We start from the raw sequence: 24152 nt of genomic DNA, 5'->3' as shown, positions 1-24152 counted from the left end.
TTTCACATATAGAGAGAAACTTTAATGCAATGTATACACACCAACATTAAAATGCTCATTTTCAAAGGAAAAAAACCAAAAATTCAGAATTAAAACATAGTGAATTGCCAAAGGACAACCAATTACACAGCTGAAATTCATATTGCACCATACTGTTTCCTTGTATTCTCTTTTCAATCTACTCAGACCAGTCAAAAGATTGTAGTGAAATATTCATTCCAACCTGAGTTTGGCTGTGTCAATTGACCAAATTTGTGCTCTCAGACATGGAATGTCAAGATTATTAAAAATGATCACAACACAGGTTATCACATCACAATATGGAGATGAGAAAACTTTGGGGATACTTAACAGAGGAGTCAAAACAAGAAGGAAATTAATAACAGCTAATATGAAAGCTTATTATTTTGATTCACAATTAACTTCATTCTTATTCCATTCATGAGTTCCCTTATGCTTTAATCTACTATACTAAAAAAGATAAATTCAAACAATGCTGTTTAAGCTGATTCTATAAGGGAATTCTTATTATCCATGGAAAAAATATGCCTATTATTTAAAAATAATCTTGATTTATTCTCAGAATAGACTTTATGATTTTTTTTTTCACTAGATTTATTTATATGGAATACAGACTTATGGAGAACCATAAATGGACTGGTATTCTTGTTATTTTAAATGAAATCTCCATTTAACATCTCACAAATAAGATGCAAAACAGAACTGAACTAAACTAAATAACTGAACTAAACTAAATATATATATAAATGAATTCAGAGTCAGTAGAATGAGCTAAATAAAACTTTAGTACATATCTGCTACATATTCTAAAACTAACTGGAAAATTATACAACCCAATGATGCACCTGAATATAAAAAAAAAAAAAAAAAAAGTGCAATTAAAATTTAAGTTTAAACTAATTTTAGCTATGACATTAAATAAGTTCCCCAAAGAAGACAATGACAAACAGTTATCACAGAATTACAGTGATAACAAAGGCCATTAAGACAGGAAAGCTGATTCACACAGATTCCTTCTGAGAGTCCGATTCTGCAGGAGGGATGACCTCAACCTGATACATCAGTCGCTTTCGACGACACCAGCTAAAGGAGTTGTCGAATTTCAAGATGTCTGGAATGAAGTGAAAGAAAAAAAAAAAAAAAAAAAAAAAACCTTAATTAATCATATAATAAATTAGATGTTAATTTGTTTTGCAATCACCATTTAATTAAAAATTACACAAAATGTAAATAGTAACATTTTTATGATAAGTGAAATAATTTAACAGATGTTCCATAGAAAGTTTAGGAAGATAGCATGCACTGCTTTCATCAACATGGATAGGCATGGGGGCATTTAATAAATTATCTAACTTGCCTATAAATAAGCTTAATATATACAAAAATGTAGTTTTATCATACTCTCAAGTATCTTATTTGCACAGGTCCAGCTCAATACAATGAAGTATGGAGGAACAGAAGAAATTTAAAGTAGCCTACCCAAAGGGAAAACATGGACACCACAAAAGTGAAACACTAGGTAATCATCACGTCTTTGACAATAGAAGGAAAGAGGCCAAAAGTTATTTACAAATGTGTATAAAAGCATATAAAATGTGTATACCTATTATACACAAATGTGTATAATAGGTATACAACCTAATGCTTGGTCCATAAGTAATGCATTTGGGGCAATGAAATTTTTTATAATTGAGTTAGCATCAAAAAGCTTTACATACTGATAGTACAGATGTTACAACATAAACAAGATAAAATAAAAATACATATCTGAAGTTATGAACAGTCAAACTGAGGTTTGTTTCTATTAACATGAGAAAACTCGGCTGTCCAGATTCATGAAAAATTGAGGAAAGTATACCAAAAAGGCACTATTGATATAAGCAATATCTTTAGATGACTTGCATGTTTTAAGGGAAGGGTCACTGATATTTGTGACAAGCTAAGGAGCAGAAGCCAAAGTCTGTATGCACAGAAGAAAACATTAAGATTTTGGAAGAAATGATTCTAATATATTTGCCTTCTCTCTCTCTCTCTCTCTCTCTCTCTCTGCAAACTGCCCAATTTAGATACCGTGTAGTGCCTTTAACTACTGCAACATCTTCCTTCATTTTCCAACTAACAACTGCATGATCACTACCTGCCAATAGTTCCTGTACTTTAATCCCTGTGATGTCATCTGATTTGTGAGTAATGATGAGGTCTAGAATATTCTTACCTCTAGTAAAATTATTCAAAAAGAGAAGAGAATAACTGCATATGCAGTAATGCAAGTACTAGAGCTTTCGTATTAATCATTTTAGACACATTAGATTATAAGAAAATATGCTACAAATGGGTACCCAAGCTGTTAACAAGATAAGTGATATTCTCCATGTAGATCTGGCAAGATCTTTTTGCAGTAGGGCAATAACTTTCAAAGAGATTTTTTAAAGGCCTAAAACAGGTGATGAGCCCTGAATCTATCATTAGCAGCCTTTTTCTAAATGCCTGTCTATGTAATGGACCTAGGCCACACATTGTACATGTGAGTTTCCTATGCTTGACCTTTAACTGCTCATTAAATTTTGGTAGCAAAATAAAGAGAATATTTTCCTATAATGGATTCATCCTTTTGACGATAACTGATGAATATCACATGGTATTTATCAATAGTAGTAACTCTATAAAGCCTACAGTCATAGAAATCATTAGTTTCTTCATCATTCAGGAAGGAAAAATTTTCAGACATTTTAAGCTTTTTCCTAATATCTGGCAACTTTGTCTAACAATTTAAATCTAATATTCAGGGTTTAAAAAGATATTCAATAACATGTTTAATTGACATGTTATTGAATATTTTGTACCAGGATCTTGTATTGTCAGAAGCATCAAAAATTGGTTCATAGTCTTTATTTTTGGATTACAGTATTATAACGAGTTGGGTTTTAAACTTTGTATTATCCCTTTTTGCACTTTCTGCATTTTTTTTTTAGACTTGATAGCAAAGCCAAAAGATGTTCTGAAATGCCATATAGTTATGTTCCTAAGTATAGTATAATGACTATACTTAGGAAACAAACTAATTTTGTCTGTTTATTGTGCAGAGATAAGGGAGGACACCTTATCCATGATCCAAGAAAAACAGTTTTTTTTTTAATTATAAATGTGAGTCATGTGGTTGCAAGGAAAATGGTGTTCAATTAATGAGGATCCCTATCCTAGCCTTTGGGTAAAATTTCATATCAGAATTTTTCTTGATTTTTCTAATCCAATGAACTATAATTTTGTTCTCTATCTTTTTTTTACCATTGAATTTTTTTTTTTTTCACATAATTTTTAATAGATAATGTCAAAAATTGGAAATACAAGTTTTGTACACTAGACAAAAAAGCCACTTACATGTTCCAGGTTTGTCACATAACAAGACGCCATCTTCAGGCACCAGGTGGCAGTTAACTCTCTGGATGGGAACCAATTCTTCAGTATCCTCTCCTCCCTCTATTTTGCGATAAACTCCAAATCCAATATCATAATTTTCGGTCTGAAATTCCCACTGTAAAATAGAACCAGGCACTAGTACTGAGAATTCAACAGGCAATACAGATTTCTTTTCAATAGTAATTGTTGTAAGATTCTGATCAGTTGATAAACGTCTGCTGGGAGCTGTATAATAGGAACATGGAACTGGACCACCTAGACATACCTGTCATAAAAAAAAAGGGGGAAAGCAAACTTTGAAAATTGTTAAATTACCCTTAAAAAAAAATTACAAAATAATTTTTCTAGTGGAAAATAACAAAATTTATTAATTTATAGATTGTGTAAATTATTTGAATAGTAGGTAAACATGTGAAAAAAAATTTATGGACTATTACAAATTTCGAAGTGCACTGCATCCAAATGTCGCACATTACTGTCAATAAAGGTGCCAGTAACATTAAGATACCTTACCATCCCAAAAAAAGCACTGTATATGAGTATATCTATACTAAAATACTAAAGTGCATTATAAATGTTAATCCTTAATGAGGTGTTACACCAAAGAGTTAAGGTTTCTTGTCTCCGAGTTTCGCTGAGTAAGTAAGTAGTTTTATTGTAAGTTGTTTGTAAGAACTGTTGTTGAAAATTAAATCTTGTGTTTATGAGAGGTTAATGGCTATGTCTTGCAGGAAAATAAGTCCAGTTAATGATATACATTATAGGTATCAAATTTTAATGACTATGTACAAGACCAAAGGTTTAACTTTCAGGAAACTTTGTTCTAAAAGATAGTGCCAAAAACACTAATGTTTTCTTGCTGTTGACATTTATTGTGAATATTTTTCTTTTGGAGACATATGGCTCTTAATGTTACTTCCTGTCTATAGGCTGTAGACTTGTATATAATTTTAGACTTGAATATACACTGGTGTTCAAAGAAAGTGCATCACCTAGAAATTTGATTTCTAACCCTTTTTTGGAATGGTATGTTACATTAATGACTAGCATCACAAATAGAAATATAAACAAAAGATATTTATTAATAGTTAAGACAAAGTTAAATAATATTTGACAGGTGCTCTCAAAATATTCCAAAATGAGCATTTGCAACCTTTATACTGTACAACAGTTTTGGTAAACAAGACAATTATGGCTGAAATGTCATCCAAAGCCCTTAATTTGCTTTAGTTTATCATTTTAAATAGAAAACAAAATGAAAAGTTCACCAGATGCAAACTAATATTTAGTTGAACCGCCTCTGGCCCTGATGACAGCAGCACACCGTAGAGGCATTGAAAAGATCAATTTCTGAAGATAATCAACTGATAGTTCGTGGCTCCAAACATGAATTATGGCTTCTTGAAGTTCATGAAGGGTCTTTGGTTTCTTTCTGGCAACTGCAGATTCCACACGATGCTAACAGTTCTCTATACGATTCAAGTCTGGGCTGTTTCCTGGCCAGCTAAGATTTGTAATGGACCGTTCTTCTAACCATTTTTTCACTTGTAACAAATGTAAACACATTACTGTCGAACCTCGAATGAAGAAATGAAGCTAAAGTAACTACAGAAGTGCCTACTTACACTTTTCACCCGATGACAAGGAGCAGAGTCATCCGGAAAGATGCAGTTACTTGGCAGGTAGAAATGGTCTCTAATGGTTGGCAGCAATTTGCCTTCCAATATAGGCAAGTATCCACTGGCATTTATGGAACCTTTTATAAACTGCAGGTGACCTACTCCGTGATACAAAATGCATCCCCATATCAATTGGCTGGTAGGGAATTTCACTGTAGACATTGTACAGTCTGGGTGGTATTCTTCACCATGACTACGGCAAATCGTTTGTCTCCAATCAGAGCCATGCAGGTTGAATTTCTTCTCATCCAAGAAAATAACTGGACTTCCACTGCTCGGGGGTCCATTTGACATGCTCCTTACACCAAATTAATTGGGCCTTTTTCATTTTTTGTGTGAGGAGGATCATCTTCTTAGGACGACGGGCTACAAGTCCATTTTTGAAGAGGCATCTTCTGACTGTTACTGCACTTGCTACCACTCCTGTATGTTCTTCCCATTCTCTTTTCAGCTCAGACGAAACTTTACGGTTTTTTAGGCATAAACACTTCAAAATGTGGTCCTGTTTTGGCATAGAGACTTGTTTGTGTCCAGTTCCTTTTTTCCTATCAGCGGAACCAGTATTCTTGAGTTTGGAAAGAAATCTACTTGCTGTTAACTGATTACAAGACACTCTATAAGAAATATAATGGGAAGAACATCCTTCCTCACGTAAAGCAACAATAGCACTCTTTCTTCATGGCGTCAACTGCACGTAACTCGCCATCCTGACACAAGCAAGGAATGATTGCAATTCTTGCAGAGCATGCTTATATAGCTTCATCACCTACACATGTCAATCTTATCTGATGCAATCTGTAAGAAATATTGCCATATACTTATGTTATTTGGACGACAATTACAATTTTAAGGAGTGATGCACTCTTTGAACACCAGTGTAATTTTCATTGACACTGTTTGGTTGCTAGCTTTGCAGCGCTATTCAAATATGTCTAAGTATCTTTAAATTAGAGTTTAAATGTAATAGAATATACTTCACTATATACTATTTCATTTTACTATTGTAAACTTTTCTCTTCTATTACAGAGGATGTCTTTCTTCTTCCTCTTATCTTCTATTCAACTTTCCTTCCCTTTCCTTCCAATCTCCATACTTCTCATTCTTATCTCCACTTCCTTTCCCTAACCACCTTGGGGCTCCCAGGCTTGCCTGATAATCCTGATAAAGTGTCTCTGGTAATAAAGTTATCCCTGGCACACCTCCTCGTGGCTCAGGTTGGGAGTCAGGGGACCAGATGTCCCCTGCGCCCTGGCTGCAAAGTTACCAGGTGTTGACACTCAACGCAACACCACACATAATTACACACCTACCTACACACACTTGCCGGTCTTGGCTTTTTGCCTTTTCAGATGCTACAGCAGTATATAGGTATATAGAGGAACTCTGGAGACTGCAACTAAAATAAACACACCTTGACCTTGTCCAACTTCAACCTCACAGAACCAACTTTTCTTCTTCCTCATTTTACTCATTCAACTTCGGTTTTATTGGTTTTTTTTTTTTTTTTTTTTGCACCTCTCAATGGTATGAATGATACACATGCATCGTAATTACTATGACATCAGTCAAAAATGATTATATAATTTTTTCTGCTTGATAAAGTGGAAAAACAAAATAACAACTACCATTTGTTTGTCCATTCTAAACTACATGAATATTGAAATCTTCACTGATTCATTAATTCTCAGGATATAAGAATCCAATTTAAAAATTATTCTTAAAGGAGTAAATGATTAACACAATTCAAATTAACACAATATAATACAAAACAATCTTTTACAGAATGTTTTTAAAAATCTATCATCATCCTCTATATATTATAAATATTGCAAAATAACTGTACAAAACAGAAATAGGGACATAATCAATGTTAAGCTAAAACCAATGCATGTGTCCAGCAAACTGCATTCAAAAATAGCTCATCCATCAAAATGGCCGTTTCTGCAACACTATGTAAACTAATGTGGTATGTAAAAACTGAAAAATGAAGTATCTAATTTGACAAAATAATTACAAATACCTAATAGAGATACTGCTAAAGTAAACAAATGACTTACAAGAGGTTGCTCTTCTCCATCTAGTTTATCTCCTCCCCAACGTGCAGGTAACTCATTAACATCAACATCTTCAAGTAATGCTGGTTTCCATGTCTCTGAAAGCAAGAACTGCATATACTGTTTCATTCATACAATCTGTATTATAACTAAAGTGTACCATCTGAATTTTTAGTTAATTTCCTTAAGACAAACAAGTGTGAACAACAAAAGTATTTAAGGAAAAAAAAAAAAAAAAAAAAAAGGGCAATAGGCTGAAATAGAGAGGCCTTCTGGTTTACCTTTAATCAAAAAAGGTGAGTGTGATCTTGCAGATATCAAGGCAATCATAACCAATTTAATAAATCCTTCATGGTTTTATCTTGCTTGGACATGTATTTAGACATGCATGGCTTGATCTTTGAGATAAGTATTTTAAAGCTATTGACAGTTACTAAGGGTTTTGAAATGATGCCCATTTGGCCTTGATCTAATAAAAATGCTACTTTCTGAAGGCCTTGATGCATTTGTTAATTCTATAATTATCAGTTATTCAAGTAAAAAAGGTATGATTCTAAGGAATAACTGATTTTATCACCGAATTATCCATATTTTGTAATTAAAAGGATACTTGATGATAATGATATTCCTTTCCCTAACAGTACACCCTCAGCCACCTCGCCCAAGTATGTTCTAAAGCTCAGATTCCCATCACAAAATTAACTGTATTACTTTTTCAAGGCAATGATTCCGAATTTCTTGTGAACAGAAATGGGAAATGTTTCCAAACCACCATTTGCAGTGTGATCCCAAGATTGAATTAAGGTACCCATGGTAAAAACCAAGAAAAAAGTTCTAGTTTATATGAATCATTCTATACATGTGAATCTTTGAAATCAAAGTGCTATTTGTTTGCCTGTCAATAATATTCAAAGCATTCTCTACCAACACTTTTTGCATCTCCAGAGTCAATTAAAATTGAGTATATACTAGACTCAAAAATACATCCAATACTGAACTGATAACAGTTAATAATGGGATCCAAAATTTACCTCAGAAACAATGACAGACATATCAACAAGCTGACATTTATAGGAAATGGGGTGCTTCATTTAATAACAACCTGAATTTTCCTGTGCTTGAATCAGCTGGTACACATCAGCTTTCTATAAATGTTATGAAGATGAGCTCGTTCAGTACAGTAAGTGTTTCTCTATATACAAATTCACAACTGAATTAGAAGTAGACCATGTATACTAATTTTGGATGTTTTTGTGTGGAGGGATGGCATTCAGTTGAAGAATGCCATTTATATGAAACTGATGCATGCTAGTTCATTCAGTAAGTTTGGACTGTGCCACCTAATAAGGATATTATCAACAGTTTTAAATGAACAGAATATGATCACAATGTGGCACTATTGACAGTAGAAATGTTGAGGTTATGAAAGTTATAGCAGACTTTTGATATGCATGGCCTATTTGGACCTCACCAGATGACATCTAAGAATTTTTATTAATTTATGTAGAGTTCAATAAATAAACCTGAAACGTGTGTGGACTAACTATTAATGATGAGGAAGGATTGCAGGTACACCATATATATATATATATATATATATATATATATAATTATGAATAATAAAATTAAAATTAAGTAGAGAGAATGGATTTGAATTTGAATAGCGATAAAATGAATTATCGATAATATGAATTATGGATCAGGGACACTGCAAGAGCAAAGGTACCCTACAACCATAATGTATATATAAAATTATTTTTAATGTTATGTGTAGAATGTAGTAGGTATAAATCTATAATTTAACTAATGCTAATAATGAAAATACCGTGTACCCTGGGAGCGATATATGTTGATTAAAGGGGGAAGAACGGAAAAGAAAAATGTAACGTTATAAACAAAGTGCGAATTTTGAAAAAAAAAATTTTTGAAAAAAAACTGTTTATAACGTTACATTTTTCTTTTCCGTTCTTCCCCTTTAATCAACATATATCGCTCCCAGGGTACACGGTATTTTCATTATTAGCATTAGTTAAATTATAGATTTATACCTACATTCTACACATAACATTAAAAATAATTTTATATATATATATATATATATATATATATATATATATCTTGGACAGAAATTTTATAACAGTATAGCCAAATTTGATCATTAGAGTTCAAACACAAGATTATTTCCAATGCAATCATAAAAGTAAACTGTAATTTACAGAGCCTAACTTGCAGGCCCTAGGCAAAAGTTTTTTGGGGCCCCTTTAAAAATGTTTATTATTAACCACCCTACTTTAATAGTAAAAAAATAGGGCATGGGCCCTCAAATAATAAGGATTACACAATCAACATAAAAATGTAAAGCAAATAAATCTGCATATATTTCTAAAGAAATATATACAAATCTGAATATATCAGCAGCATGCGCATTTTGACTAGAAGCTACATTACAATTTAAAAGTATATTTTGTTTGAAAATTTTATAAGGAACACAAGCACTTGTGCTCGTCATTACACTACTGGATATAACCGATTTTGGCTGTGTCCATGGCCATTTACAAGCCCCCTCAAAATACGGGTCCTAGGCACATGCCTAGTTTGCCTAGGCCTAAGGTAGTCCCTGGTAATTTAACATTTATAAAATAAATCAATCATCAAATTATTAAAATACAGTCAATCTTGGTATTGACTGTATATACTAATATTGACTAAGTATATACTAATATTGACTAATTAGTATTAGTCAATATTAGCATATACTTACATATTATTTGTATTAATATGCTTGTATTTGGTTTTTAAATTGATCCAGCCAGCCAACCATTGTTACATACAAAATCATCATGTCCAAATTGTTTGGCAAATTTTTCCACTTGAGCCTTCAAGATCGTTCCCTCTACTGAAAATCTAATACTTCTTTGTGTAGTGAACCATTGAAGCAATGCTTCATCGGCATTTGTAACCTCGCGCTTTCAAATTTTTTTTTTTTTTTTTTGTCGGTTATGTTCTTTTCCAGTGCCAATATGTAAACATGTTTATTCTTCCACAATGTCATTACTGTTGAAGAGGACAAAGAAACTTTTTACACACTTCAATAATTTTTGCATCACGTTCTAACTCATGAATAATTTCAACTTTTTCACAAATCAAGAGACACTTTCTTTTGTTAATAGACATGTTTCGGAAGGAAGGGTTCATTTCTAACTGATTTAATTTAAAATGACTGTAAAGTGATCTGCGTACAAAGTTCTTCAAAGTCCCGAAATAAATTTATGATTCAGTAATGCGACAAGAGGAACACCAATGCACTATTGTATAGTCCCCAAAAGGACAAGGTCATAAAACGGCCGCTAATCTGATGCAATGCAGGTGGTCATAAAAGCTAAGGTCGCCCTTTTCATTTTTGTCTATTTTAAGAATTGGGTTTTTTTGACTACCCGAGCAATTAAGAATGTTTGCATAGTTACCAAAGTTTGTACGGTATATCCGTATAGTACACTCGTTATGACAGTTTTTTTTTTTTTTTTTTTGTTAGTTGGCGCATTGGCTTCTGTTGCCATAATGCACCTCCCAAAGTTTTTGCATTTTGTACTCTGATCCAAGCCCAAGGTGGGATTCGAACCCACGACCCTTTGGGTTGCCAAGCAGGCACTTTACCCACCCAGCTAGCCCGGTCGGCCTTTATAACAGCAAGCGATTGTATGGGAATACGCGTAAATTAAAATCATTATGGCTTTTTGCTCGTTACAGCCGTGATCTCGTTATTTCCGTGTTCGTTATGACCAAGTTCAACTGTATTAAATTTTCAATGTTTATTTATATATTTGATCATGGGACAAAAAAAAAAAAAAAAAAAAAATAGAAATAATTTAAAACGTAAAGGCAGACTGTTTACATGAGTGACGATTCACACACAGCCACAAGTATAAAAATTTTTTATTTCTTCTACATTTATAAAATAGGAACTATTGTTAGATGTTAACATTATACCTACCTATCAGAGGATAAAAGAAGCATAAAGGCTACTATATTCTTGTAACAAGTTAGTTGTAATACCACAACAGGAATAATTTGATAGCCAAAATAATAAATCTGAAACAAAAGTAACACATAAAACAGAAACTAAAACACAATAAGTAATAACATACAGAACATAAAACTTAAAAAAGGAAAAATAAGAAAAACAAAAAAATGCAGCAGAATAAAATTAGAATGGCAAATTAAGAATAAAGTTGAAATATGTTTGAAAACAAAAATATCTGCTATGGACTATTAAACAAATTATAGTAATTTTTAAAAAATAATAATATAAAATAAAGTAAAACAAAATAATACTAAAGAATGATAATAATATACTTATTTTTATAATTATAAAGGGCGATTCAAAATTTGTGCAATCCAAAATTTTTACTTATCTGTAGTCCATGCTAAAACTAACTGGAACATTCAGAGCTTTATAAAATATAGATTTATAAAATTTCAGATTACCATTCTAATTATTTCAAAATCACTTCTTATTCTTATTTATTTTAAAATTTATTTCTTATTCTTATTTTGAATTCATATTTATTTGAAGTTATGATGGGTACTGTGGCAGAATCCAATCTTCCTTACATTTCAAGGGTACAGTTCTAAAGTATGTTCACAGGCCAGCTGCTAGATAGTACACCAGACTGAACAACTATCTTCTTTCAACCTTCAACTTTTTTTTATATATATATATAAAAAACCCCTTTATAATGAGTTCACACTTAAAATGAAAAAGACTTGGTATTTCATATATTACACTGTCACTAACAACAATTAGTTGAATAAAAAGGCAAAAAGTTTAATCCAGAATTCGAGATGTACATCTTTAAAAGAAATGTGTTCAATATTGTGAATATGTTTGAAATGTATGTCAACATATTCACAATATGTTGACATACATTGAGAATAATAATAATGCTTTTTACTACGTTTTTGGATACACCTCTTTCACTACTAGAATTAAATGGAATCAAGTTATTGTGGTGAGATGAATGAATCTACAAATGTAATAACCACATTATGGCCAAAAAAAAAGTATGGAGAAAATATGTGCAGCACACAGTTTTGTGGAATACATCTCATAGTTTTGTGGTACACTTTCCACCAATACCAATTTATACCTCATGGTGATAGTAATAGTTCTTCAATTTTTCCAGTAGAAAAGGCTCTCGTGTATTTCCAATTTATCCCACAGTGGTTCTACTGAGTTTAGATGGAGGCTCTCAGCAGGCCAACCAATGAGTATCATATTCTTCTCTCCAAACTAAACCCTCGCACACTGAACTCTGCAAGAGGGAGCAAATTCCTGTTGAAAGACAAGGTCCCATACTAAGAAACTGAATTAGTGTTGGAAGAATGGCATTAGAGAATGTGACATGTTTCTCCTTCTGATAACCTTCATAACCATTAGTACAGCATCATACCATGAAAAGCATGTTCAAACACTGGATTGCAACCACTGTCTCACAGGTGGGCCAGTGCAGTCCTATCCTGTACTTTCCAAAATCTTCTTGGGGTGTAGAGTTGTAAAACTAACATGTTGTTAGATATGCCACTATCTATATGTGAGGAAAAGGGGAGAAATGCTGCCTCTTGGTTGGTCCCAAAACCCCAGTTTTCAATCTGAAAAAAAAAAAAAAAAAAATTCTATCTTTGCTCCACAAAACCTCCTTAATGCAACACTACATACAGTATGCACACCAAGGAGTAATCTGTATATTCTGTTAACTTTTTGTGGTTTTCCAGACAACAGAGCCAGTTCATTTAAGATTGTTTTCAATATATAGGGTTTTCTCAAGGTTAATGTTTGATTTTGGAAGAATGGCAATAGAAAACGTTACAGTGTTGTTCCTTCTGATCACCATTCACAACCATTTGGAACACATAATTTTGGCATAGCATAGTGTTCCAGATGGAGATTTTCATAATCGCAAGAAGCTCCAAAAATCATTATACACCAAGTCCTGCTCTATGACTTCCCACCAACTGTTCACATTGAAATTCACATACCTGTTTTTGTAGGTGTGCCAATCATAAATGACAACTTTATTCATTCAATATAAAGGAGAAGAGCACCGATGAATCCTTTCAACAGTGCTACACATCCCGAGAACAAATATCTGCATAAAATGAGTTTATTCATTAGTGTCTCAATATTTTTGATAATACTGTATCTAAAATACTGTATATATGTTGCAGCGCACATAAATTAATAATTTATGCCAGTATAAGAAAAGGGTAAGCATTGCGAAACAACATATCTATTTTCTATAACCTTCTACAGAAACTACGATGTGAAACACAGAAGATGCGATGCCACACAATCAAAGGTATTTTATCTAACAGTTGTGATAATTTGTCTTGCAAAAACTAAAAATAAAAGTCCCTTGTAAGACAACCTTGGAAGCTAATATATAAATCAACTGATTGCAGAGGATATCACACCACATATTGATACTGTTGTAGGTGAATTAAGCTTCAGAGTACAAGATGCACCAGTATAATTGGAACTGAGCCAACTGCAATATTACAGCCAATAGAGCAGGATTCCCAGGTCCAAGGTGTTGAAACATGCTATTCATGATATGGATACATCTTCATGTTATATTCCCCACACTTTTAGAGTTTGTGGAACTCTAAAATGTGTGAAAATATATTGTGTACAAATATGACTATTTTGTACCTCATAAATAATATTATCCTACATAAACACATGCTCATATGAAATATAAACACTCTTTAAAGAGAAATTCTTTATCTGAAAAATGTCACTGGTATTCAATGTCAGCAATGGTATTTCCATCACAAAATCGGGACACATACACTGCATCAGAAAATTCCACATTATAAAACATGTAAGGCATACTGAAAAAAAGCACACAAAACATCATATTAATGCTGTGATGTACAAGAATCAACTCCAATAGCTGGTTATGCTCAGTCAGCAACTTTCATTCAAGGTGGTGTAATACCTTTGCCAAGCTATGATATGGATTGATACTAAGGGTGGTATTTTTTAGAAATTACTCTCAACGTGAATTATAACTTCATGAATAAACACTTGACTAAGCATGTGTCTGCTTATTCACTGTTTTACTTTATTTTTATTTTATTATTATTTTTTTTTTAAACTATTTCTAACTTCAAAGTCATTTTTTTTTTTTTTAAATAAATATAGCCATAGTTTCATAATCATCCTGAATAACATCCATTTTTCAGAATGATTTACTCATTCAGATTTGTTTTTCAGAGTTACTCAATTGGACCTCTGCCAACAGCTCCCAAAGTTGACTGCAACCTTTCATTACGAATCACTGTATATGTGTGTATCACATATCTTTATTAAACAAAAATAAAATAAATTTACAATGTGAAAAAATTAAAGCAATAAATGCAAGGTTTTTACCTTTAACATACACATGTATCTTTTTTGCAGTTTCATCACTGAGGAAAGGCTTTACCATTGCATAGGCCACAGGAAAGAATCCAGGAGCTGTGGTAAGAAAAACTTTGCTCATATATTTTCAGGTATTTATAAATAGTTGTTGTTTTGAAAATAAACAGCAAGTCTTGATCTACAGTAATGAAATTTCCATTTATAGATAAGAAATTCACTTTGAAATTATATCATGAAAATACTATAATGAAATACTTTGATTCATTTTGATTTATTCACTTTTGACTTTTTTTTTTTTTTTTTTTTGCTGTCATTCAAGAAACTGAACTTGTGTTAAACTGTTTAGAACAAATACAAAATTAAGGCTGAAAATCAAAAAAATTCTGCAGTCATTCTTCAGAAACATAAAATAGCTCTTTCCAAAAGGGAGGGAACATGGAACCTTTCCTTGAGATTGATTAAATCAGCTCTAGTGAAAAAATAAGTTTGTAAAATATCCTCCACAATAACAGTAAGCAAATCCAAATCTTTTTCTACAGTTTTGAACAACAGCAGTCAAACTAGCCAAGTGAGCACTAAGCTTGAGTACAGATTCTAGAACTGGTGATATATAAATCACTAACACAGGTGTATAAAGGTCCTGAAGGGGGACCAGTAAAAAGAATAAGGGAAGTCATGTTTTCACTGGTGGAAGAAACAAGAACCAGTGGAGCACAAATGTAAAATCTTAAGGAATGACAGAAGGCTAGATCTCAAAAAGTTAAGTTTCTGTCAACTTGTATATCACTGGAATAAATTATATTTAGCCATTCTAATACTAATATCACTAGTCCTAGTCTAGTCCACACAGGTATCTTATGTGTGTGGTCTAATAATCCTATGATAAATTTAGTTTAATATACAGTCGGACTTCTATATAACGAAATCGATGGTTCCCTTGCAAAAATTCATTATAAAGAAATGACCTTTTCATTTCTTTATAACAAAATTAATCAATTAAAATTATAAATAAATTAATTAAAAATTAATTAATTAAAATTTAATTAATTAAAAATTAATTAATTTTAATTGTTTTATCAATTGTTAATTTTTGTTAATTTTATTTTCATATTAATAATTAATAATATTAATAATTTTATTAATTGTTTATAAATACATATTAAGAAATATGTAAAATATTTGGTTATTTTTTGTTGTACACTGGATTCTACTGTACATCGTTTATAAAAATGTTCGCATTTGTTTAAACACGCATTACTTTCTGGCACATTTTCTTCATACTGAAAGCCTCAACGCAAAGTTTCAAATACTGCCAATATTTGTTGTTTGGAAAGTTTAATATTGCTATTGCCCTCATTCCCTTTGTTGCCCTCATTTTCATCCAACTCATTGTTAATATTGTCACTAGTTCTTTAAATACGCTCCAAAATGTTGGTGTCACTCAGATATTCAGCTCTATGACATCATTATCAACTCTTAAAAATTCATCAAGAACAATTTCTCCACTGATGAAACTTCGCTTGGAACCCTTCCAAAGATTGCTCAATGTCTTGTAGTAGTTCATCCCTCTCATCGTTGTTAATTGGCATTTTAGCAAAACCTGCTTTTGCGAAACAATTCTTAATCATTATTTCCTTCACATCTTGACTCCACACTTTTGCCAACTCTGATATGCACAACTGCAAATCTATAGGTTGCTTGGTTTCTATTCTCAGTACAATTTTTTTCAGTATGCGCCTTTGGTAGTGCATTTTCAAATCCTTGGCCCATTGGTTGCAGTTTAGATGAGGTATTCAGAGGGAAGAAAACAAGCTTCACACTTGTAAGTTTCAAAATTACCGAGTGAAGGTGAGCAGGGCAGTTGTTGGCAATCAACACGATTTTACTGTTTTCTCTTGTCATATTTCTATTGAAGTTTAAAATCCACTGTTCAAAGTTTTTTTTCAAACTGTTTCTTTCCAATGTGTACAGTCTTCTTCGATTGTAACTCCACTTTCATCAGAAATAACTTTTTTGAGTAAGCCATGGCACTTTTTAAATTTGTCCAGCCAACCAGAACTGGCTTGGAATGTTTTATGCCCGAGAAAAGATGCATACTCCATAGCCTTTTCTATTATTAATGGTCCTGATATTGGCATGTTTTGGTCTCGAATCAACTTCATTTACTTAAAAGCTGCTTCATCTACATCTTTATACAGGCATAATTTCTGACTGGGTCCCATTTTCCTCAAACAGTTTGAGAATAAAAACAGTTTTTCAGAATGGTTAACACACTACTGGCAGGAATACCAAATTTTAAAGCAATTTCTTTGTTTTTTTTTTTTTTTTTTTATGCCCCAATCTACACTATTAAGCACTTCCAACTACATTCAAGGATTTCCTCTTAGACACTGTAAGGTTATTTGCATAGCAGCTAAACCAAAACTGAAATTAGGGACCACTTGTACCTACCATGTAAACAGAGAGGTGAAATTTAGTGAAAGTGTGGATGACTCATTTCTTCAAAACAACAGATGAATTTCCGGGATAAAGGAAAATCACTCTCTCCTAATTCTCTAATAGGGTGTAATAGTAGAACACAGGTTAACCAAGGCATATTATCCGTTTTGGAAATATGCCTTAATCTTTGCCAATGGCTGTGGACACAGATAGCAGTTGACCAGTGCGACTTTTTGGTACAGTAGTGTATAGGATGTATAGGTTTTACTTCTTTTTAATCATCGCTAACTCACTGCTGGGCAAAGGCCTCTCCCAAAACCTTCCATCTTTTTCTATCCCATGCCATGGTTGGCCAGTTTCCTCCTGCAGGGTTTTACAGGCACCACTAAATTGTAAAATGTTTTAGCTCTTAATTCATGGAATTAATCCCTTAGCTCTTAAAAGCTAAAGGGATTAATTCTTAATCCTTTTTGCTCTTAATTCGTGCTTTCTACAGCATCAGCTCTATTGCCTAAAGGTCAGCGGTGCTAACAATGCATACCCAGATCTCTCAAAATGAGTTTGTTATATGGAAATTTTCTTTGTTATACAGAAACTATTTTCAATGTAATGATCAAGGGGAAATCAAAAAAGTTCACTACATAGAAAAATTCACTATATGGAAGTTTGTTAAAGAGAGGTCGCCAACTGTATTTAATTCTATGAGCCTGGGAGGATATTTCTCAAATGGACGGTGCCGAATAAGAAGCAAAATAAATACTGGATGATGAATTAACTGCTGTAACATGCAATTGTTGAAGTGGTATAATATTAAAATTAAAAGGCTGTAAAAACATCAGTTGTATAAACCACAAATATAATTTGCTAAAGAATGGAGACAATTCAAATTTCATTCGTAACAAAATGGATGTTTAACTGAGTAAGCAACATGATTCATGTTAGTAAAATGAACATGAATCATGTGATTTATCATTGTTGAATGGATGTTAGGGCAAAAAAAAAAAAAAAGACAATTATGTATCATTGTCCTTCCGCACTACAAGCCTGGGTTTGAGTCAAGATGGGAAAAATTTATGGGCCTTTTCACACCAGGTGAAGAATTTGGTTCCCCTCTGAAAACCTGGGGTATTCATCCAACAAAAGAGACAAATCAGCCATAAAATACAAGCAATTTTCAGAGAGAATACACTGTTACCTCATAGCTTTAGTTACTTAGATGCAAACACAAAACAATAATTAGAACAAGTATATACCTGTATAGGAATGTGAAAACTTTTGCTTAAAATAAATGTTTGACACTTACCATTAATTACATATGCTTTTTTGAGACGTTCAGGATAGTTGTCTTCAAATAACTGTACTAAGTGTGTTACCATATCCACAGCTGAAAATAAAGATAGACACAGTGCATGCAATTAAAAAACATGGAAAGGAGAATGGGCAACAGCCAGATACTATTTTATAAATTAAATGTTCACATCAAATGAAGCAATTCACAAACTACAGATAACAAAATCAAGAGTAAAGATGTAATAAAAATACACAAATACACAGAAACAGAAACAGAATACAAAGAAACAGAATACACAAAGACAACACTTGTATATGGTAGTGATTCAACACAAATTTATGCTGAAAGAACTGAGGATGATAACTAAAATAATTAAACAATTTTAATGTACATCACATTCTTGGGGAAAAAAAATTAATTGCATAAGAAATCAAAATTTCAAATTTTTTAATTTTTGAGCTAATTACCTGGTTTCCATGCAACCTGTTTCATTGTGAAGTTTTCCATATCAAAGATAATGCTGTGCATTTCAATCTTCTTTCCAAGCTTCAAGAAATAAAATTAAAAATAATTATATAAATCTCTTAAGATAAAATACTTTTGGGCAAAATGGTTCAGTTAAGGTGTTTATCATTAATTGATTATGATTCACAAATTTTAATATTATTTATTAAAATATTCACAAACTGTCAATTTTAAATCAAGAGGGAAAAAAATGTGGTGAAAACATAAAACAGAATCCACAAAGAAGAAAATACTTAAAATTATGTAAATCGAGGTTTTCAAAATATGCAATGTTTTTAGATGCAATATGCACACTAAACCACAGATAACACTCAATTATGATTGTAATTCCATACAAAAACATTCATCTTAACACACACAGAAATTAGGCACCTTTCAGCATTAAAAAATGCAAAAGACTATTTTTGCCACTCCTATCATGACCTAGGAATGGGAGGAATGGGTTTCTGAGAATCTACATCAAAGTAACTAAGGCCAAAGGTATCTGAATATTGTCTGTTAATTGCATATATCTTATGGTCGGTTTGCCTGTCTTATGAGATAAAAAAAATTAAGTTTCTAGCAAATAAACTAAGTAAGCCCATTTGAGCCAGATTAACTCAGCTATAGTGAAACAAGATGGGTAACATATACATTGTTTTACATTCCAGGAGTGTTCAATTACCAAATAAAATGCCTAAAATCCTCTGTACTGTACCCCAGCATTTACTAAAAATACTTGCCATGTGATGTTCATAATGTGTTACATATCCATGAATTGATATTTGTTAAGCAGTTTCTTTTTTGTGGGGAGGGAATGCACAGGAGATGTGGAGTAACCTACTGACATGACATTTGGTTTTTTTTTTTTTTTTTTTTATGAAAACCCCAAACACGAAAGGTATCAAAACCTATAGTACTTAGTACCGTGCATGGGTTGAAGGAGGGAGGGGGGGAGGGAGGGGGGATGCCGGAAACTTTGCTCTAGAGTCTAAACATGGGTTTCACCACTTTAAGCCTCCAATAAGCAAAGTGGTGGTATTTCACCAGTTGATGAAAGCCCTAAAAGAATATTCTTACAAGTCCTGAAATTTTTAAAAAGATTGTAGCTGTTATTCCAAATTTATTGCAATGTTTCTATACAGGGAAGTTTTGGGGGAGCTATGAAAATTGGAACTGGATCTAAAACATACAATTCATCACACACTTTGGGAGGGGGGGGAACCAAGGGAATTACAAAATAGTAATAGGTCTTAAAAGCTTCATGTTTCATTAGACCCTTCCCAGGGTCTAATGAAACATGCTGAAAGGAACAGTTGGACCAACACTTAAGTGTTGGTCCAACTGTTCCTTTGAGTAATGCTCAAAACTGGGGAAGGACTGCTGAATTGGAGTTATCATAAAACCTTCCCAGAGACTAAAGACTAAAAGAACGTTTCCTGAAATTTTACTGTGAATCTGGCATTTCTTTATCAAGTAAAGCTCAAATGTTAAAATATACTTCCATTTTAAAGAAATAACTGGTAAATAGTTTTAAAGAAATAACTGCACTATTTGCAAGAACCAGAATTACTGTTATATTAAACTATAAATGCCCTATAGTAAGGTACCTGTGGTAATCATGCCAGTGCCAACCAACTTGGTAACAACAACAAAGGGTCGCTGTTACCAAGAAAGGTAACAGCGACCCTTTGTTGTTGATGGCATATGATGCAAGAAAGCAAGCTTATGCAGCATCAGCCAAAAAAAAAAAAAACACGCCCATTTCACCCCTCTGTTCGTTCCAAATACCTGTCCAGCTCAGCCTTAAATTTATTTAGGCTATCAACTTCCACAACAAAGGACGGAAGTCTCTTCCACCAACCAACTACCTGCTGGGTAAAGGCAAACTTCCACACATCTATCCTCCATCTGTCTTTCCTCAATTTGAATTTATGCCCTCTCAGGTGATTATTCTGAGCAAGAGGAAGAATCCCATCAGCATTGAGCATTCTCAAACCATTCAAGGCTGTATAAGGCCTTGAATGGTTTGAGCAAGCTGATGGGATTCTTCCTCTTGCTTAGAATGTGCACCTGAGGGGGCATAAATTCAAACTGAGGAAAGGCAGTTGTAGAATTGATGTGCAGAAATTTGCCTTTAGCCAGCAGGCAGTTGATTGCTGGAACAAATTTCCATCTTTCACTGTGGAAGTTGACAGCTTAAATAAATTCAAGGCTGAATCAGACAAACTTTTGGAGTGAATGGATGGGTGAAAAGTAAGGGTTTTTTTTTTTTTTTTTTTTTTGCTGATTCTACATAAGTTTACTTTCGTGCATCATATGCTTCTACTAATGCTAATGCAAGTCTCTCTTTGGTATTAGTTTAAGCCCAATACATCTCTCTATCTTGGAGTTAAACTATTACCAATTTTAAGGAAATAAAATAAAGTTTGCCTATGTATAAAGTATATGGAATGACTGAAGAAAAAAAAACTCCAGAACATCTGCGAGACATTTCAACTCACTGGTATTCTGAAGTTTTCTTTTTTATAGGCAAACTTTATTTTATTTCCTTAAAATTGGTATTAAACTTTTAAGTCAATACCGAAAGACACACAGGTCTCTGTTGAATTCAGGCTCCATTTTGCCAGCATCAGCAAGAATAACATATGGATTGTTATACTGGGTGGCAATCAGACCCATATGTGCCAATCTATTTGGCCGAAAAATTCAGTACTTGTTTCAGAATCACAAGTAAATATGAACAATCCTTTTTGGTGGGTGTAGAAATTTATTGAAAGCAAATAAAGAAGAAATAATTGTTTCAAGTTCATTCTTGGACATTATACTTTTGTGTTGAAATAAAGATTAAATAAAAAGTATTACTCATTCAGAGAAATAAATTGGGAATTTCAAAATCCTCTCCCCATATGGTTCACAAAAATTTAACACTCCATTACATTAGAAAAGAAAAATATAGCAGCATAAGCAAGAACACTAAAAGTTTTTGTTCAGGCAAGATTTACTATTTTGAATTCCCCACTTCACTCTCTTTGAGGAATATATGAACTAAGTAATCATATCCCGAACTTTATTTATTTTCTCAGAATGGTTTAATTTTTAGCTCCATACTGGTAAATGCTGCTATTGGTAATGCACATATATTAATTATGCAGTATCTGTAAGAAGGGAAGTTGGTGCTGCTTTAATAATAACTTTCACATACGAGTTGTATTCAAAAAATTTGGAGACTGATTTTCTAACCTGAAACTACAGCATCGTAGAGTGCTGCAACTCACAGCACGTTCAGTAACCATGTTACTGAACGTGCTGTGACACATAAAATACCACATGCTGAACATGGTATTTTATGTGTTTCAGCCCCAGAAAGTGCAATAGAACTACACAAAATATTAAAAATTACTATCAGATAAGATATGTGCTCTTTTGAAGACTTTTCAGTGGTTGACAAATTTTAAGGAGGGCTACTTGTCTGTTGATGCTGATCCTTGCTCTGGCCACCCTTCAATTCAAAAACCAATAAATCAATCACTCGTGTTAGCAGGCTGATCAAGAATAATTGAACATTTAACTATCCATAAAGCTGCTATTAAAATTGATATTTCTTATGGAACATGTCAATCAATTTTAACACAAAACTGATCTCAATCAAATGTGATTGAGATCAATTGATCTGATCTCAATCAAATGTGAAATCATAAATTTCAAAAGGCAGGATATTTGTTAAAAAAAGATTAAGAAACACTGTTGTACGGTAAAAAAATCATAAAAAGGAGAAAACATGCAGATGGACATAATATTAATTATCTCCAAATTTCAACAATTACACTTAGAATTAGTCCACGAAGAGCAGCGAGTCACTGTTCCCTGTCGCTCAAAATTATTCCTTTATGCATTAGCAGTAACTTGCACTTAATGCTACACTGCTGCTCCAATTTGCATAGCAGTCTTTAATGTGGAATACTGTCAAAAGCTTCAACGAGTTATTTTTTGAATCCAGTTCCTTTGTGATTATGTCACAATAGCTAATCAGATTGGCAAGACAAAAACTCAGCTTAACAAATCCGTGCTGTGATTGCCATATAACTGCATTCCTGTCAAGATTATCTTGTATTAACTTCTTTAACCAATGAGTACATTATATTTCCTGCAGACATTTTCAAATTTAATCTTCTCTCAACTTTTTTTTAACAATGTCCTGTACTTGTTAAGTAAGTCTGAAGATCACCTACTCTTAATGTACAGTTAGTGATGATTTTAAATAAGAAAAACTTATATAATGGTCTTCTTAGCTCTGTTGTATTAACAGTACTATAATAGCATGAAATTTGGAATCAGTTTTCTTTTTTTCCCCTTGAACAGACCAACCCTATGTTTATGTTAGCAGGTAAAAACCAAATGGTTAATCCATATAAAAATTCAAAAGAAATATGTTGTAACATGCTTACCTTATATAATGCTTAAGTGAAGTATAGAACACACATTATTGAACTTAGTTTCATTAGCATGTTCTATACTTCATCTCAACCATTATGAGTGAACCACAACTCATTCTTTTAAAATTTTAAATGGATTAATCATATAATATTTGTCTATCAATATTAACAATGGGATGCTCTGTCTGAATAAATAAGGAATCTAAATTTATGATAATCTCTAATTTTCAAAAATTTGAAAAGTGAAGTTAACTGAACTAAATTGACAACTTACAAGTTCACTCTGGTCTTTCATATCTTGCTCACTTATTTCCATCAATTTGACAACATATTTAATGAAGTCTGACTTCTTTGCTGAATAAAACAATCCTAAGAAAAAGAAAACAAACCATTAGTCACTTTTTTTTTTCATGAAAACGACAAACACGACAGGTATTCGAACCTATAGTACTTAGTACAGTGCGTGGGTTGGAGGTTGAGAAGATGAGAGAAGATATTTGTTGACATTAGGCTTGGACTTCTGTAGACTGTAATTTTCAGGAAATACATATGAAGGAAGACTGTTCCAGATAATGACAGTTGAATGAATAAACAAGGAAGATGAAAAGTTGGTTCTGTGAGTTTGAAGTTGGACAGTAAATGGATGTTGGCTGGTGGCGGCACAGGTTCGGACTGTTTTGAAAGAGAGATCGGGAATTATAAAAGCCAAGTGCTTGTGCCAAGAGAGATTAGAAGTCAGGGTAATCCCCAAAAGAGATATATCAACTTGCTAGAAATCGGAGTGTCACCAAAGATAAGCATAGGAGCAGAAGAATCCTTTTTGGGAGATATAAGACAGGACTGAGTTTTAGAAGGACTGAAATCAACTAAGTTGTCTTTGCCCCACT

The 24152-nt window shown here is 32.8% G+C and overlaps 1 protein-coding gene across 1 annotated transcript in view; it reads right to left on the bottom strand.

Annotated features, from left to right (window-relative positions):
• Positions 1-958: 958 nt before the first annotated feature.
• Positions 959-24152, bottom strand: part of LOC150088974 (SEC14-like protein 2) — a 96874-nt gene continuing 73680 nt past the window's right edge. The window contains exons 6-12 of the mRNA XM_090370979.1: positions 23540-23634; positions 18793-18871; positions 18338-18418; positions 14605-14691; positions 7176-7270; positions 3400-3703; positions 959-1132 (exon numbers count right to left, since the gene is read on the bottom strand). Of these exons, the coding sequence (XP_090227105.1) occupies positions 1023-1132; positions 3400-3703; positions 7176-7270; positions 14605-14691; positions 18338-18418; positions 18793-18871; positions 23540-23634 (851 nt within the window). The 3' untranslated portion in view covers positions 959-1022. The remainder of the gene's footprint in view (positions 1133-3399; positions 3704-7175; positions 7271-14604; positions 14692-18337; positions 18419-18792; positions 18872-23539; positions 23635-24152) is intronic.

The sequence above is a fragment of the Mastigoproctus giganteus genome, chromosome 3 (assembly GCF_048544385.1).
Source record: "Mastigoproctus giganteus isolate SK-2022 chromosome 3, ASM4854438v1, whole genome shotgun sequence".
Taxonomy (NCBI): Eukaryota; Metazoa; Arthropoda; class Arachnida; order Uropygi; family Thelyphonidae; genus Mastigoproctus; species Mastigoproctus giganteus.
This window is presented reverse-complemented; position numbering and strand designations above follow the sequence as displayed.